At 45.2% G+C, this 17,200-nt stretch overlaps 2 protein-coding genes across 2 annotated transcripts in view; one reads left to right on the forward strand and one right to left on the reverse strand.

Annotated features, from left to right (window-relative positions):
- LOC146869840 (uncharacterized) overlaps positions 1-13,816 on the forward strand; it is a 94,557-nt gene extending 80,741 nt beyond the window's left edge. The window contains exons 4-5 of the mRNA XM_085599677.1: positions 12,814-13,029; positions 13,105-13,816. Coding sequence (XP_085455803.1) covers positions 12,814-13,029; positions 13,105-13,173 — 285 coding nt within the window. The 3' untranslated portion in view covers positions 13,174-13,816. The remainder of the gene's footprint in view (positions 1-12,813; positions 13,030-13,104) is intronic.
- LOC146869839 (ubiA prenyltransferase domain-containing protein 1-like) overlaps positions 1-17,200 on the reverse strand; it is a 126,551-nt gene that overhangs the window by 94,529 nt on the left and 14,822 nt on the right. The gene's annotated exons all lie outside the window — the stretch shown is intronic.

Here is a 17,200-nt window from a genome sequence, read left to right on the forward strand (position 1 = left end):
ACTGGTGCACATTGCCTTAAACTCAACTCGTTGGCGGACAGGGAGCCAGTGCAGGGCCTTGAGGGCTGATTTGGCAGAGGCTCTGGGGGGGAGGTCCATTAAAATCCTTGCCGCGGCGTTTTGTGCCCGTTGGAGTTTGGCTAAGGTAAACTCCGGTGCACCGAGGTAGACAGCGTTGCTGTAGTCGAGTCTGGCTAGGATGAGCCCTTGAACCAGCAGTTTCCTGGATATTGGAGGAAGGAGAGGGAGAATTTTTCGGGTTGACCGCAGGAGGCCAAAGCATGATCCAGCTGTCTTGGTTGCCTGGGTCTTCATGGTGAGGCTTGGTTCCAGCCAAACGCCTAGCGTTTTGACTTCTGACTTTGGAGTGGGTATCTCACCAAAGGTGTCCGGCCACACCGAAGCGGGGATTGATGACCATTTGTTGCCCAGGAGCATAATTTCGGTTTTAGAACCGTTCAATTTTAGGGGAGATTCGCACATCCAGGAGTAGATGTCTTGGAGGCAGTTCCGCAGGCTGTCTGGGTGTTTGTCCAGCTGGGAGAGGGAGACGACAAGTTGGGTGTCGTCAGCGTAGTTGACAATTTTGATCCCATAGGGGGTCACGACGTCTTCCAGGGGGGCCATGTAAACATTAAACAGGGTGGGACTAAGCGAGGACCCCTGCGGGACTCCACAAGTCAGTGGGAGGGGGTCTGAGCGAGAGTTGCCGTCCCACACCTGAAATGAACGGCCTGATAGGAAGGAGTTAATCCAGGCGTGTGCTGAGCCCACAATTCCTGCCCTGGCCAGGCGATGTAGAAGGACACGGTGATCCACCGTGTCAAAGGCGGCACTGAGGTCCAGGAGGATCACTGCCACTGATCCTCCTGAATCCAGAATGCGCCTTGATTCCTCAATGACGGAGAGGAGGGCTGTGTCCGTGCCCTGGCCGGGCCTAAAGCCAGTTTGAGATGGGCGCAGGATTTTGTTGGTCTCAAGGAATTGGGAGAGTTGGGAATTAACTAGTTTCTCCGCCATCTTGCTGATGCAGGGAAGGAGTGATATGGGTCTATAGTTAGACATATCGTCAGGATTCAGATGGGGTTTCTTTAGCAGGGCTTTGACAACCGCATTTTTCCAGTTGGGCGGCACTGTGCCTTGGCGCAAGGAGATGTTAATGAGATCCCTGATGGTGGAGGCTATGCTGGGGGCGGCAGCTTTTAATAGTCTGGCCGGGGCTGGGTCAAGAGGAGAGCCGCTTTTCATTTTGGCTAACGTGGCGGAGACCTCAATGAGGGAGGTTGCTCTAAAGGAGGACAGCCGCGGGCTGTTGATACAGACCTCAGTATCAGTGGAGATGTGGGGGGTGATGCTGGGGAGAGAGTCCAATATTCGCGAGATTTTAGAGTCGAAGAAGGAGGCAAAGTCATTACTTCTGTCTGGGGGGGCATGGGAAACGGTGGGTGCTGATGGAATGTTGAGGAGTTCTTTGACAATCAGGTACGCTTCTTTTGTGGAATTGGTGGCGTTTTGTATTCTGTTGTCATAGAATCCTGCCTTAGCAAGTTTGAGAGCTGATTTGTAGCGTCTAACTGCACTATTGTAGAGGTCTTTGTTACTGTGGAGCCAGTCCTTTCTCCACTGCCTCTCGGCCTTTTTGCACTCTTTGCGTAGATCCCTGAGGTCAGGAGTATACCAGGGGGCCTGGCCTTTTATCCTGTTTTTGATCTCCCGATTTTTTATGGGGATAAGATTATCGAGAGTGGAGGATATCCAGTCTCTGACTTGGGAGTCGGCGGTGGAGGGGTCCTCCGAAAGACTGGGGGTCGAAGCGTCCAGGGCTGTGGACCAATCCTCCACCGAGAGTCTGGCCCACGCTCTGTCTCTGGTGAAGGTGGGGGGTTTTTGAGGCTTTTTGAAAGCTCCAGGGAGATGGGTCGTGACTAGAAAGTGGTCCGTCCACGGGAGGGGTTGGGAGTTAATGAAAAGGAGGGAAGGGATGTTGGAAAACACCGGGTCGAGAAGGTGCCCTTTCGTGTGAGTTGGTTCAGAGTTGGCGAGAAGCAGACCCAAGGCCGCTAGGTCGTCAATAAAGTCGGTTGCCCCAGTGTCAAGGGGATCCTCGAGATGGATGTTTAGGTCACCTGTTATAAGGAAGTTAGGTGTCAGGTGTGCCGCGGAGGAAACGGTTTCCAGGAGGGCGGCTGTGAAGGGGCCAGAGTGGCCGGGCGGCCGATACACCAGAAGGCCTGACAGGGAGTTCGTCGAAGACAGCTGAATCGTGAAGAGGCAGCTCTCTGAGTCTTGGATCGCGCAGTCTTTGGATCGACAGATAAAGTGGTCCCTGTGGATAATGGCTAATCCACCTCCTCTACCTAGGGGACGGGGTTGAGACATGATGAGGAAGCCCGGGGGGAGAGCTAGGACGACGTCAGCGTTGGAATGCTCCGTAATCCAGGTTTCTGTGAGGAAAAGTATGTCCAGTTTAAGGTCGACAATAAGATGGTTGATAAGCAGGGCATGTTTGGGAAGTGATCTGCAGTTAAGGGTCGAGATTTTAAGGACAGGGGGAGGGACGGGGGGTTTTGGAAGGGAGAGATTGCCTGGTTTGCATTTGTCACAGCGGCGAAAAGGGACAGTGGGGTCGTGTAGTGCCAGACATGAGCTGTTTTTAGTGGGTCTAAGGCTGAGGAGCTCTCTGCGGGAATAGCTTACCTTAGAGGCGGCTGGGACAGGCATATAGTCTGGCCCTAGGCCCGGTCGTGCGCGGACGGGCGCAGACGGGCTTGCCTTAGGCGCGCCTTCGGCGCGCAAACGGCGCTCGTCCGCTGCGCTGGAATGGCCGACACATTTGTAGTAGATGTTAAGGGCGTGGCCTCGCAGTGGGCGTGGCTTCGCCTTCGACCGCGCTGGCGGTGTGGGCGTTTTCCTCTCAGGCAGCGTTGGCTCGCTGTGTTTTGGAGGGTCTAGGAGGGCAGGCTGAGCGCTTGACTGCAGCGCTTCTGCTCAGGGGAGCTTCGTGGTCAGTTACCGAAATTAAAAACAACAGTAAGTGAAAAATAGTGGTGACAGCGTTAAAATACAATTTTTTGATGCAGCGTGCTAACCTCCGGCTTTCCGCCTCAGAGGGAGTATAATCAGAAGTGGGTGTTGCGCTCTCGGGAGCGTTTAAGTAGTCCGGTGGGCGTGGCCTCGCAGTGGGCGTGGCTTCGCCTTCGACCGCGCTGGCGGTGTGGGCGTTTTCCTCTCAGGCAGCGTGGGCTCGCTGTGTTTTGGAGGGTCTAGGAGGGCAGGCTGAGCGCTTGACTGCAGCGCTTCTGCTCAGGGGAGCTTCGTGGTCAGTTACCGAAATTAAAAACAACAGTAAGTGAAAAATAGTGGTGACAGCGTTAAAATACAATTTTTTGATGCAGCGTGCTAACCTCCGGCTTTCCGCCTCAGAGGGAGTATAATCAGAAGTGGGTGATGCGCTCTCGGGAGCGTTTAAGTAGTCCGGTGGGCGTGGCCTCGCAGTGGGCGTGGCTTCGCCTTCGACCGCGCTGGCGGTGTGGGCGTTTTCCTCTCAGGCAGCGTGGGCTCGCTGTGTTTTGGAGGGTCTAGGAGGGCAGGCTGAGCGCTTGACTGCAGCGCTTCTGCTCAGGGGAGCTTCGTGGTCAGTTACCGAAATTAAAAACAACAGTAAGTGAAAAATAGTGGTGACAGCGTTAAAATACAATTTTTTGATGCAGCGTGCTAACCTCCGGCTTTCCGCCTCAGAGGGAGTATAATCAGAAGTGGGTGATGCGCTCTCGGGAGCTCCATACGTACGCGGGTGAGGGTACAGGTCGTACATACACGGTTGGGGTGGGGGTACGCTCCATGCATACGGGGTGGGGGTACGGTCCGTACGTACACTGTTGGCATGGGGGGTACGCTCCATACGTACGCGGGTGAGGGTACAGGTCGTACATACATGGTTGGGGTGGGGGTACGCTCCATACATACGCGGGTGAGGGTACGGGTCGTACTTACACTGTTGGGGTGGGGGGTACGCTCCATGCATACGGGGTGGGGGTACGGTCCGTACGTACACTGTTGGCATGGGGGGTACGCTCCATACATACGCGGGTGAGGGTACGGGTCGTACATACACGGTTGGGGTGGGGGTACGCTCCATACATACGCGGGTGAGGGTACGGGTCGTACTTACACTGTTGGGGTGGGGGGTCTGTACATATCCGTACCCACGCTGTGGAATGCTTGTGCGGGCCGTACCCAGGCCTTTGCTACGTGGGTACAGCCGTACCGCCATTGTTGGGGTGACGTAGGTGTGGGCATGGTACGACTCGTACCCACGCTCTTAAGGCGTGGGTACGGGACGTACCTGTATTGTTGTGTTGCCGGTTCGCGTCGTCAACCACTTCCGTTGTGGCGGACGCTGGCTTTGCTGGATACGCCCCCACCCCCTCGTAGTGACCAGGGCCTGGGGGTCAGGTATGTCCAGGGCATGTGTGCTGTGTGACTTTGGTGGGGGTTTTGTGGCCTGCCCCTGCTCCTGCCCCCCCCCTCCCCCCTCCCTTTGTTGTTCTGACCTTCTGCGGCGTCTGCGTCGTAACCTGTAGAGGAGGTCGACTGCTATGAGGGCCGGGATGACACGTAGGTTCGGGTCCATGTCTGTCCGTCGCGTGCAGGTACTTCTTGTTCGCGTCGTCCTGATTTCCCGGCAGTTTTTGGCTGCCGGAAAATATTCTCCGTGCGGGATGACGTCGGTGCGAATCATACTTCCTGGTTCGTGAATGGCAGGCTGCGTGCGTCCCGACGTCACGTCAGCGCTTTCCCGGATCACATTTGTATGTTTATTTTCGTCGGTCGGGGTTTTGTACGATTCGTACGGAAATAGTATTTCCGTGCGAATCGTACTTACATGTTTGTATATTGTTACGACCGGGTACGCATCGGACGGATAATATGCTCCGTCCGACGGTTCGTACCCGGTCTTTACAGGATCGTAATCGGCACCATAATATACATTAAACATGTTTATATCAAATGTATAGGAAAAATAATGTTTTTTAATTGGAAAAAGTTACATATACAGGAACATAACAAGTAAGTAATGATTTTCATATCCACAATATATACCATAATATATATGTAAAGACATTTAGTGCAGCTACATCTGTGAAACACCACTAAAAGGTAAGTAAAATATAACTTATAATAATAAATGCTAAGCAAATATATATTAAAACAATAGCAACATAGATGTGAATGTATTTTTATTGTTTGTTATACCACAGAAACGTGAAACACAATACTATTAAAAATGCTTATTAATATGACTATTTTATATAACTAATGTATAACTGTTACTAGAAGTGGTTACAAATGTTAATGCTTATGACTATCCTTATAAATGCAATAAAATAAATTGCATATACAATTACATACAAACATGTTAATGCAACCATAAAAGGAAACCTTTGTTAACAAGTAAGTAAAAATAAGCTATTAGAAAATATCATCTAAAAACAGTTTGCCATTAATGCATATCAAAATGAATTTACAAAGATATATATTTTGTACCCCATTCTTATATATTTTATATTTGTTACTAGAAATTATATATTTATGTCTCTCTATATATATATGTATATATATACATTGATAAAAATATAAACTACACAGTAACAAAATAAATAATACTATTAAATTATTCATATCCACCTTTTAGATGTAGCATTATAATAAAAAACTAATATCTAATAAAGGAAGTATTTTGCAAACAATTAAAATATATATAGATATATTTCTTTGCCCAAAGTATATCTTGAAGCACACTTTAAAGGTGAGTAAAATAAAACTATTATTATAAATGATCACTAAATAATGATTAACAGCAACTATATATCAATAAATGTATTTTTTTGCAAATGTGTATATATATATTGACATGAAAAACACCCTAATAATGCTATTAAAGGTAAGTAAAACAAATATACACCTGTAAATAGACACCAATGTATATTACCCAAAATTACCAAAAAAGGTATAAGAAATACTTTCTTTTGCAATTCATTTATAAAGCATATCTACTATATCAAATCTATACTTTTATAGCAATATTTATATGCACCTCTAAACAACTATAATGCAATAGTTAATATATATTAATCCTCTATGCATGTATGTGTATATATATATATATATATATATATATATATATATATAAAAGACGAGACACCAGACTTGGAGGCCGCACACGCTGTGTAGTACTTTATTCCTGCAGGCAGCCCTGCTTGACATCGGCAGATGAACAGAAATTTGTTTGCCAGAGTTCAAAATCCTGACGCGTTTCGGGCGTCCTTGCCCTTGGTCACAGGAGATCTGGCTGAAGTGCAACCCAAAACATACCGCAACTCAAAGTCACAAGTTTGTAGTCTCGCCCACTGGGCGTGTCTGCGCATTGCCTCTTGGGACTTGGAGTTCTTTTGTAAGGTAAGTTTTCCACTAATAGCGGTTGTCGGTTACACATTGCAATACTTAACCACAGTGGGTTTCTGTGAAGCTGCGGGGTAAAGCAGGACTGTTCTTACCCTGTTGCAGAAACCACAACGCTCCTTATTGCGCTGTACAGTGACGACGCTGGACACCACTTCTTTCGTGGGGGGGCCTGCCGCGACCTTGGGTTGGCCGCAATTAATACAAAAGACGAGACACCAGACTTGGAGGCCGCACACGCTGTGTAGTACTTTATTCCTGCAGGCAGCCCTGCTTGACATCGGCAGATGAACAGAAATTTGTTTGCCAGAGTTCAAAATCCTGACGCGTTTCGGGCGTCCTTGCCCTTGGTCACAGGAGATCTGGCTGAAGTGCAACCCAAAACATACCGCAACTCAAAGTCACAAGTTTGTAGTCTCGCCCACTGGGCGTGTCTGCGCATTGCCTCTTGGGACTTGGAGTTCTTTTGTAAGGTAAGTTTTCCACTAATAGCGGTTGTCGGTTACACATTGCAATACTTAACCACAGTGGGTTTCTGTGAAGCTGCGGGGTAAAGCAGGACTGTTCTTACCCTGTTGCAGAAACCACAACGCTCCTTATTGCGCTGTACAGTGACGACGCTGGACACCACTTCTTTCGTGGGGGGGCCTGCCGCGACCTTGGCTTGGCCGCAATTAATACAAAAGACGAGACACCAGACTTGGAGGCCGCACACGCTGTGTAGTACTTTATTCCTGCAGGCAGCCCTGCTTGACATCGGCAGATGAACAGAAATTTGTTTGCCAGAGTTCAAAATCCTGACGCGTTTTCGGGCGTCCTTGCCCTTGGTCACAGGAGATCTGGCTGAAGTGCAACCCAAAACATACCGCAACTCAAAGTCACAAGTTTGTAGTCTCGCCCACTGGGCGTGTCTGCGCATTGCCTCTTGGGACTTGGAGTTCTTTTGTAAGGTAAGTTTTCCACTAATAGCGGTTGTCGGTTACACATTGCAATACTTAACCACAGTGGGTTTCTGTGAAGCTGCGGGGTAAAGCAGGACTGTTCTTACCCTGTTGCAGAAACCACAACGCTCCTTATTGCGCTGTACAGTGACGACGCTGGACACCACTTCTTTCGTGGGGGGGCCTGCCGCGACCTTGGGTTGGCCGCAATTAATACAAAAGACGAGACACCAGACTTGGAGGCTGCACACGCTGTGTAGTACTTTATTCCTGCAGGAAGCCCTGCTTGACATCGGCAGATGAACAGAAATTTGTTTGCCAGAGTTCAAAATCCTGACGCGTTTCGGGCGTCCTTGCCCTTGGTCACAGGAGATCTGGCTGAAGTGCAACCCAAAACATACCGCAACTCAAAGTCACAAGTTTGTAGTCTCGCCCACTGGGCGTGTCTGCGCATTGCCTCTTGGGACTTGGAGTTCTTTTGTAAGGTAAGTTTTCCACTAATAGCGGTTGTCGGTTACACATTGCAATACTTGACCACAGTGGGTTTCTGTGAAGCTGCGGGGTAAAGCAGGACTGTTCTTACCCTGTTGCAGAAACCACAACGCTCCTTATTGCGCTGTACAGTGACGACGCTGGACACCACTTCTTTCGTGGGGGGGCCTGCCGCGACCTTGGGTTGGCCGCAATTAATACAAAAGACGAGACACCAGACTTGGAGGCCGCACACGCTGTGTAGTACTTTATTCCTGCAGGCAGCCCTGCTTGACATCGGCAGGTGAACAGAAATTTGTTTGCCAGAGTTCAAAATCCTGACGCGTTTCGGGCGTCCTTGCCCTTGGTCACAGGAGATCTGGCTGAAGTGCAACCCAAAACATACCGCAACTCAAAGTCACAAGTTTGTAGTCTCGGCCACTGGGCGTGTCTGCGCATTGCCTCTTGGGACTTGGAGTTCTTTTGTAAGGTAAGTTTTCCACTAATAGCGGTTGTCGGTTACACATTGCAATACTTAACCACAGTGGGTTTCTGTGAAGCTGCGGGGTAAAGCAGGACTGTTCTTACCCTGTTGCAGAAACCACAACGCTCCTTATTGCGCTGTACAGTGACGACGCTGGACACCACTTCTTTCGTGGGGGGGCCTGCCGCGACCTTGGGTTGGCCGCAATTAATACAAAAGACGAGACACCAGACTTGGAGGCCGCACACGCTGTGTAGTACTTCATTCCTGCAGGCAGCCCTGCTTGACATCGGCAGATGAACAGAAATTTGTTTGCCAGAGTTCAAAATCCTGACGCGTTTCGGGCGTCCTTGCCCTTGGTCACAGGAGATCTGGCTGAAGTGCAACCCAAAACATACCGCAACTCAAAGTCACAAGTTTGTAGTCTCGCCCACTGGGCGTGTCTGCGCATTGCCTCTTGGGACTTGGAGTTCTTTTGTAAGGTAAGTTTTCCACTAATAGCGGTTGTCGGTTACACATTGCAATACTTAACCACAGTGGGTTTCTGTGAAGCTGCGGGGTAAAGCAGGACTGTTCTTACCCTGTTGCAGAAACCACAACGTTCCTTATTGCGCTGTACAGTGACGACGCTGGACACCACTTCTTTCGTGGGGGGGCCTGCCGCGACCTTGGGTTGGCCGCAATTAATACAAAAGACGAGACACCAGACTTGGAGGCCGCACACGCTGTGTAGTACTTTATTCCTGCAGGCAGCCCTGCTTGACATCGGCAGATGAACAGAAATTTGTTTGCCAGAGTTCAAAATCCTGACGCGTTTCGGGCGTCCTTGCCCTTGGTCACAGGAGATCTGGCTGAAGTGCAACCCAAAACATACCGCAACTCAAAGTCACAAGTTTGTAGTCTCGCCCACAGGGCGTGTCTGCGCATTGCCTCTTGGGACTTGGAGTTCTTTTGTAAGGTAAGTTTTCCACTAATAGCGGTTGTCGGTTACACATTGCAATGCTTAACCACAGTGGGTTTCTGTGAAGCTGCGGGGTAAAGCAGGACTGTTCTTACCCTGTTGCAGAAACCACAACGCTCCTTATTGCGCTGTACAGTGACGACGCTGGACACCACTTCTTTCGTGGGGGGGCCTGCCGCGACCTTGGGTTGGCCGCAATTAATACAAAAGACGAGACACCAGACTTGGAGGCCGCACACGCTGTGTAGTACTTTATTCCTGCAGGCAGCCCTGCTTGACATCGGCAGATGAACAGAAATTTGTTTGCCAGAGTTCAAAATCCTGACGCGTTTCGGGCGTCCTTGCCCTTGGTCACAGGAGATCTGGCTGAAGTGCAACCCAAAACATACCGCAACTCAAAGTCACAAGTTTGTAGTCTCGCCCACTGGGCGTGTCTGCGCATTGCCTCTTGGGACTTGGAGTTCTTTTGTAAGGTAAGTTTTCCACTAATAGCGGTTGTCGGTTACACATTGCAATACTTAACCACAGTGGGTTTCTGTGAAGCTGCGGGGTAAAGCAGGACTGTTCTTACCCTGTTGCAGAAACCACAACGTTCCTTATTGCGCTGTACAGTGACGACGCTGGACACCACTTCTTTCGTGGGGGGGCCTGCCGCGACCTTGGGTTGGCCGCAATTAATACAAAAGACGAGACACCAGACTTGGAGGCCGCACACGCTGTGTAGTACTTTATTCCTGCAGGCAGCCCTGCTTGACATCGGCAGATGAACAGAAATTTGTTTGCCAGAGTTCAAAATCCTGACGCGTTTCGGGCGTCCTTGCCCTTGGTCACAGGAGATCTGGCTGAAGTGCAACCCAAAACATACCGCAACTCAAAGTCACAAGTTTGTAGTCTCGCCCACAGGGCGTGTCTGCGCATTGCCTCTTGGGACTTGGAGTTCTTTTGTAAGGTAAGTTTTCCACTAATAGCGGTTGTCGGTTACACATTGCAATGCTTAACCACAGTGGGTTTCTGTGAAGCTGCGGGGTAAAGCAGGACTGTTCTTACCCTGTTGCAGAAACCACAACGCTCCTTATTGCGCTGTACAGTGACGACGCTGGACACCACTTCTTTCGTGGGGGGGCCTGCCGCGACCTTGGGTTGGCCGCAATTAATACAAAAGACGAGACACCAGACTTGGAGGCCGCACACGCTGTGTAGTACTTTATTCCTGCAGGCAGCCCTGCTTGACATCGGCAGATGAACAGAAATTTGTTTGCCAGAGTTTAAAATCCTGACGCGTTTCGGGCGTCCTTGCCCTTGGTCACAGGAGATCTGGCTGAAGTGCAACCCAAAACATACCGTAACTCAAAGTCACAAGTTTGTAGTCTCGCCCACTGGGCGTGTCTGCGCATTGCCTCTTGGGACTTGGAGTTCTTTTGTAAGGTAAGTTTTCCACTAATAGCGGTTGTCGGTTACACATTGCAATACTTAACCACAGTGGGTTTCTGTGAAGCTGCGGGGTAAAGCAGGACTGTTCTTACCCTGTTGCAGAAACCACAACGCTCCTTATTGCGCTGTACAGTGACGACGCTGGACACCACTTCTTTCGTGGGGGGGCCTGCCGCGACCTTGGGTTGGCCGCAATTAATACAAAAGATGAGACACCAGACTTGGAGGCCGCACACGCTGTGTAGTACTTTATTCCTGCAGGCAGCCCTGCTTGACATCGGCAGATGAACAGAAATTTGTTTGCCAGAGTTCAAAATCCTGACGCGTTTCGGGCGTCCTTGCCCTTGGTCACATGAGATCTGGCTGAAGTGCAACCCAAAACATACCGCAACTCAAAGTCACAAGTTTGTAGTCTCGCCCACTGGGCGTGTCTGCGCATTGCCTCTTGGGACTTGGAGTTCTTTTGTAAGGTAAGTTTTCCACTAATAGCGGTTGTCGGTTACACATTGCAATACTTAACCACAGTGGGTTTCTGTGAAGCTGCGGGGTAAAGCAGGACTGTTCTTACCCTGTTGCAGAAACCACAACGCTCCTTATTGCGCTGTACAGTGACGACGCTGGACACCACTTCTTTCGTGGGGGGGCCTGCCGCGACCTTGGGTTGGCCGCAATTAATACAAAAGACGAGACACCAGACTTGGAGGCTGCACACGCTGTGTAGTACTTTATTCCTGCAGGCAGCCCTGCTTGACATCGGCAGATGAACAGAAATTTGTTTGCCAGAGTTCAAAATCCTGACGCGTTTCGGGCGTCCTTGCCCTTGGTCACAGGAGATCTGGCTGAAGTGCAACCCAAAACATACTGCAACTCAAAGTCACAAGTTTGTAGTCTCGCCCACTGTTTTGGGTTGCACTTCAGCCAGATCTCCTGTGACCAAGGGCAAGGACGCCCGAAACGCGTCAGGATTTTGAACTCTGGCAAACAAATTTCTGTTCATCTGCCGATGTCAAGCAGGGCTGCCTGCAGGAATAAAGTACTACACAGCGTGTGCGGCCTCCAAGTCTGGTGTCTCGTCTTTTATATATATATATATATATATATATATATATTTATATATATATCTCTGTATATATAAATATACACACAAACATATGTATATGTTGCATAAAAAAATAAAATATGTATATATAGTATCTAACAACTTTATCTATAAATCAACATAACAAGTAAGCTACTACTAACAAATAATTATTAAGCCAAGCAGCCTCTAAAACATTATTAAAAGGTAAGTAAAAGAAAGACAGAATAAATTTGCAGAAAATATATATAACAACTTATCATCTAAACTGCAATAGCTATAAATCAATATTAATCTATTAAATATTTGTTTTATAATATAAATACTTATAAAACAATATTTAAAAACATGCTATTAAGCAATATATAATATACATTAAACATGTTTATATCAAATGTATAGGAAAAATAATGTTTTTTAATTGGAAAAAACTTACATATACAGGAACATAACAAGTAAGTAATAATTTTCATATCCACAATATATACCATAAAATATATATAAAGGGATTTAGTGCAGCTACATCTATGAAACACCACTAAAAGGTAAGTAAAATATAACTTATAATAATAAATGCTAAGCAAATATATATTATAACAATGGCAACATAGATGTGAATGCAAGTAATGCATAGCATTAACTTATTATCCTGAGCACAAATACTGACAATGCATGTCAAAGTACTACATTTCAGAACTGTAACAACTTAAACAAAACAAATGATATATTGCATGGACTTCTTGTCATATGTCGTAAAATGTAGATATATTATTATATATTATAATGGATTTTTTTACCGCAAATTTAAAAACTGTCTGACAGTAACTTACATACTCATATAACTACTTCCCAAAAAATACTTTAGAAGCATCTTAAAAAATCTTGATATATTATACATGTACATTTAAAGCAGTATAATATTGTATTAATATATAAGACTTTTTCTGTAAATACAACAGTAACCAAAGCATATTATATATTGCAGGAAGAAGCAACAAAAACAATATTCATTGGAGGACAAGAAACGAAACTAAAAAGCATAACTATAACTGATGCAACCGACTCTGTGAAAATCACTTTGTGGAGAGAAGCAACAGACTTCCCGATTGAAATTGGAAAATATGTACAAATAACACATTTAACAGTGCATCAATACAACGGAGAAAAAATCTTAAACACAACTCGTCATAGCCAAATACAAGTAAGTATACATTTAGATAGTAATTTTTCTGAAAAAACTGTAAACAGTACCATTACTAAAACCATTTATCTATAGGGGATACAACCACCAAAAGAAAACATAACTGTTACACTATATGGACTGGAAAATCTTTTCAAGAAATAAGTACTATGACAGTGCAAGTCGAAGCAACAGAACATTTCCAATCAATGGAAATACATAACATTACTATAATGGATTTCTTGGATATAAGTGCGGATACTGAAGACTTTGGGGATGCATTAATGCCACACCTGCCAATAACTCTTAATGTACTATTCTCTAATGGATGTATCACACAAATAATTAAGCAAATTTAATGTACAACAAAAAATAACTATGTCTGAACAACCTATGCATAAAAATGTATATCTAAAAGCATTTGCTTGTGTATTGCAATTTTCACAAAATAATACTAAATACTAGTTTGTACAATACGTGATACAACTATGGTATCTTATTATGTAGACCACAAATATAGCCAACTGTAAATACTATATTGCAATGTATACTAATACTTTATTGTGTGTTGACATTTTATATAACAAAACAACTTAAATTGCAAAGTACTTTCTAAATGTGTTTTAAATATGGTGCATTATAATATATATTAAAAAAGCAGCATAGCCTTATATACCAATGCATATACATATCTATCAACAGTAGTCTGTTCATTAGGAAAATACAATATGTCTAGTATCTACCTTATTATGAAACTGTTTTCAGCAAGAACTATTATTCTACAAAAACTGATTGCAAAAATCCAAAACCAACGTATTAAAATTGTTTACTTTTACACAATTAGATACACATATAACATTATTTAGGAAAAATATACTTATATTACAATGTGTATTAATATAACAAAATAATTACTAATGTTATTTCAAAATAATGCATGTTTACAAAATAAAGCTTACAAAACCATATTCCGAAGATATGCATTATTAATAAACCAAACACTGACATTTTACAGGTACACACATTCAAAAAGTTGCTGCTATTATACTTGCATTATTATTTGCAATACCAATAGCTCCAACTTTCATAATGCGAGACCTATTGCATTGCAAATGCTTGTTATATTTTGCCGCCGTCGCCTGGTTCGAGTTCTTCCTGTCCTTGGCAGAAAGAACACACGCTTTCTCATCACCGTGGCGAGATTATGCCATCTCTCGGTTTCTTCCTTCCAGGAAATTATTGCGAAATCTGATTTCACAGATGGTATTAATTGCAAAGAGGCACCGTTTTATTTAAATCTCTGCTTGTTGACTCGGGAGAGGTGTACTTTCAGAGACGGCTTAAAAGCAAACCCTTAATGAAGTATACCAACTTTAAATTTGAATAAACATATATGGAAACGGTCTCAGAAGGAAAAAGACGCACTCTGCATAAATCGCCGTTAAATAGCAACACAACTTTTAACTTCTAGATCGTGGTGTTAAACAAGCATTTGACAAAGCGAGTAGGTATGGGGTTGTCAAAGGGAAGGACAAACACACGCCTTACACAGATGGAAGAGCACACAAAGTGATTTATGCAGATCGGCACACATACCCAGATAACACTACAGGTACACATGAGAATTCACACTACTATGTTGCAAAATGATAATTTAGTTGGTTGTGAGTGCTTTACGAATAAAGGAACCCAGTGAGTTGTATGCTTGGTGCTGCAAACGCTATCATCTGCTGGCTACAGAGAAAAATAATGGCCACAAATAAAAATTACTCTTGGCAAAGCCAAAAGTTTGAATCTGTTAATTCGGCAAATAGTTTTTTTTTTCTCGGGTGGGGGTCACTTTGGAGTTGCAACCGGGCTTTTTGGACAGGGGTTGCGGCCCAGGGACGACAGGGGTAATTGGCTGGTAGGCGGGTCTGCTAGGTTCAAGGCTTGCGACACTCAGGGCCAATGTCCCATTTTGGCAGGTGGCACACAGGGTTGCCAGGGTTAAAACTGTAGTGAGCCAACTAGCTCTCTGAGATGACCTCCGACATCACTCTGGCAACCCTACACTGGGGGGGGTGCGGGGGCGCAGCCAGAGAGTATTAAAACAAGCATTGGCATAACCAATAAGTCTCGCTTTTAGGGCCTTATAAGTATTTAGTCATGCAGCACAATATCCTTGGTGCAACAACATCAACTGTTGCATGGCTAAACACTTATAAGGTCCCAAAGGCGAGACCTATTGGCTATGCCAATGCTTGTTTTACATTCTTTTGTATTTTTTTATGTTTATTATGTTATGTAAAGAGATTTTAAAATGTATTAATTTTAACATTTTATCATTAAAGCTCTGCCTATATTTTTTCAAACTCCTGTGGTATTGAATTTGATTGAGTAATGTTGTAATGTGTGATGCAACGTGAGAGTGTATGAGAGCTTAGAGCTATTTATCATGGGGAAACATGGGTGTTTTTGGTTTACAGAACCCTGTCCCCTTGATTTGAGGGTTATCTCTAAATATTTTAGCTACCATCAAACCTTAATGGTGTCCTTTAACAGGACTCCCAGCCCACATCCACGCACTCACACTGCTCACAATTTTCCAGAAACAGCAATGTACATATTTGAACTTTCCATACTCTTTTCCACCTTGCACAGTTTGAAACCTTTGATGACCTGCTGGGCAATGCAAGGTCCCCATTTTGGGCACGTGCTCAGGTGGAAGCATCTTCATTTCCCTTCCACAAAATGGCAGCCATAACAATTAAATTGTGAAAGGACTACTAACCTCACACCAATTCAGAGAAAGAGACATAGGACTACGATCCACGGCACATCACAAAACAGAAAAGAAGAACCAACCACTGCTCATTGCACTATAGAAAGGAACAGAGGACTACATCCCAGAGAGGTTTGGTACAGTGAAAGAGCTATAAGACTATACCCCTGTCAGAGGGTGTCCTCAACTTGCGCAGGACTGCACAGTAGCAGAAAGATGCTAGTTACCAATGCCCCTCTCAGAACTTCCCGCTAGGTTTTAGAATTCCATCGCAGGTAAGTTCCAAGGGGGGAAAGGGGAGTGGGACAAGAAGAGACAGCTCCAAAAAACTCTGCCAAATCTGCTTCGTCTTCTATTGTTCTTTTTCTTCTGGCTATAACATTTATTTTAATTATTAACTGTCCTTTTATTCTTAACTTACTGTATCTCTTTAACTATAGATAACTTATCTTACCAGGATGGCGTTTTTGGGCTTGCCACTCTTCTACCTCTCTTGTGTGTAGTTCTACATGAGGTGACGTCTTCACACTGTTCTCTTGTTCTTTTCTTTTACAGGTTTAATCTCTCTGGTTCTGATTCAGCACTGCAGTGAGAGAAAATCAGGGTGAGTATATTCCTAACTCTAACGTTTGTTTGTGGCCTCTTTTAATCCCTATTTCTTTCCACTCACTGTACGAGAATCTGGTGAAGCCTTGTATGAATGTTGCCGGATGATTGATTCTTATCTCCTATACATGTAGTGTCCAGGAATTGCTCCTCTATCATTCTGTTAGCAATGATTTAGTTTTAATGGCCTAAAGAGAGAAGCTCCTGACCTTTAATTTTCTTGGATGTTCTTTTACTCTCTTTTAAACGCCTTACAATGCGCCACTAAACAAGATAAGGATCTCCTAATTGAACGCGTTTATTTGCTTTACACGTGTTAAAAATAACACCCTTCGAACTTAACAACTGAAAAGGAAACTAACGCAGAGTCTGCCTCGTGTTTCCTTATATAAATGCCTAACTTATTTTACACGAGCTCATTCTCAGTTAAAGGCTTTTTTCATTTGTCTTCCGTGTAAACGCTGCTTAAAAACGCAAGCGTTTATCTGTATTTCTTCCTGTTAGTTTTGCTGTGAGGAGACCGCCTGCATAGCCTCCGTCTCAGGTTTCAAGGACCGGAGCATACGAGCCGTCTACAGTTTGACGAAGGCTCGCTCTGGATAATTGCGTTCTAGATTAACTGATAGTTAACCTTGAACGCTTTCTCAGAATACTTCAGTGTAGTGCAGCGCTGAAAATAACGGAACGCTCGCACTTGAAATTCAATATAAATGAAATGCGGTCAAACCAATGAATGGCTCTAGCTACATTACAATTTCTTCATTTCTCTAGAGACGATTTAAATATCGTGACAATGATTTTTAAGAGGTTGAATTTTGTCAG

The sequence above is a fragment of the Triturus cristatus genome, chromosome 1_1 (assembly GCF_964204655.1).
Source record: "Triturus cristatus chromosome 1_1, aTriCri1.1, whole genome shotgun sequence".
Classification (NCBI taxonomy): Eukaryota; Metazoa; Chordata; class Amphibia; order Caudata; family Salamandridae; genus Triturus; species Triturus cristatus.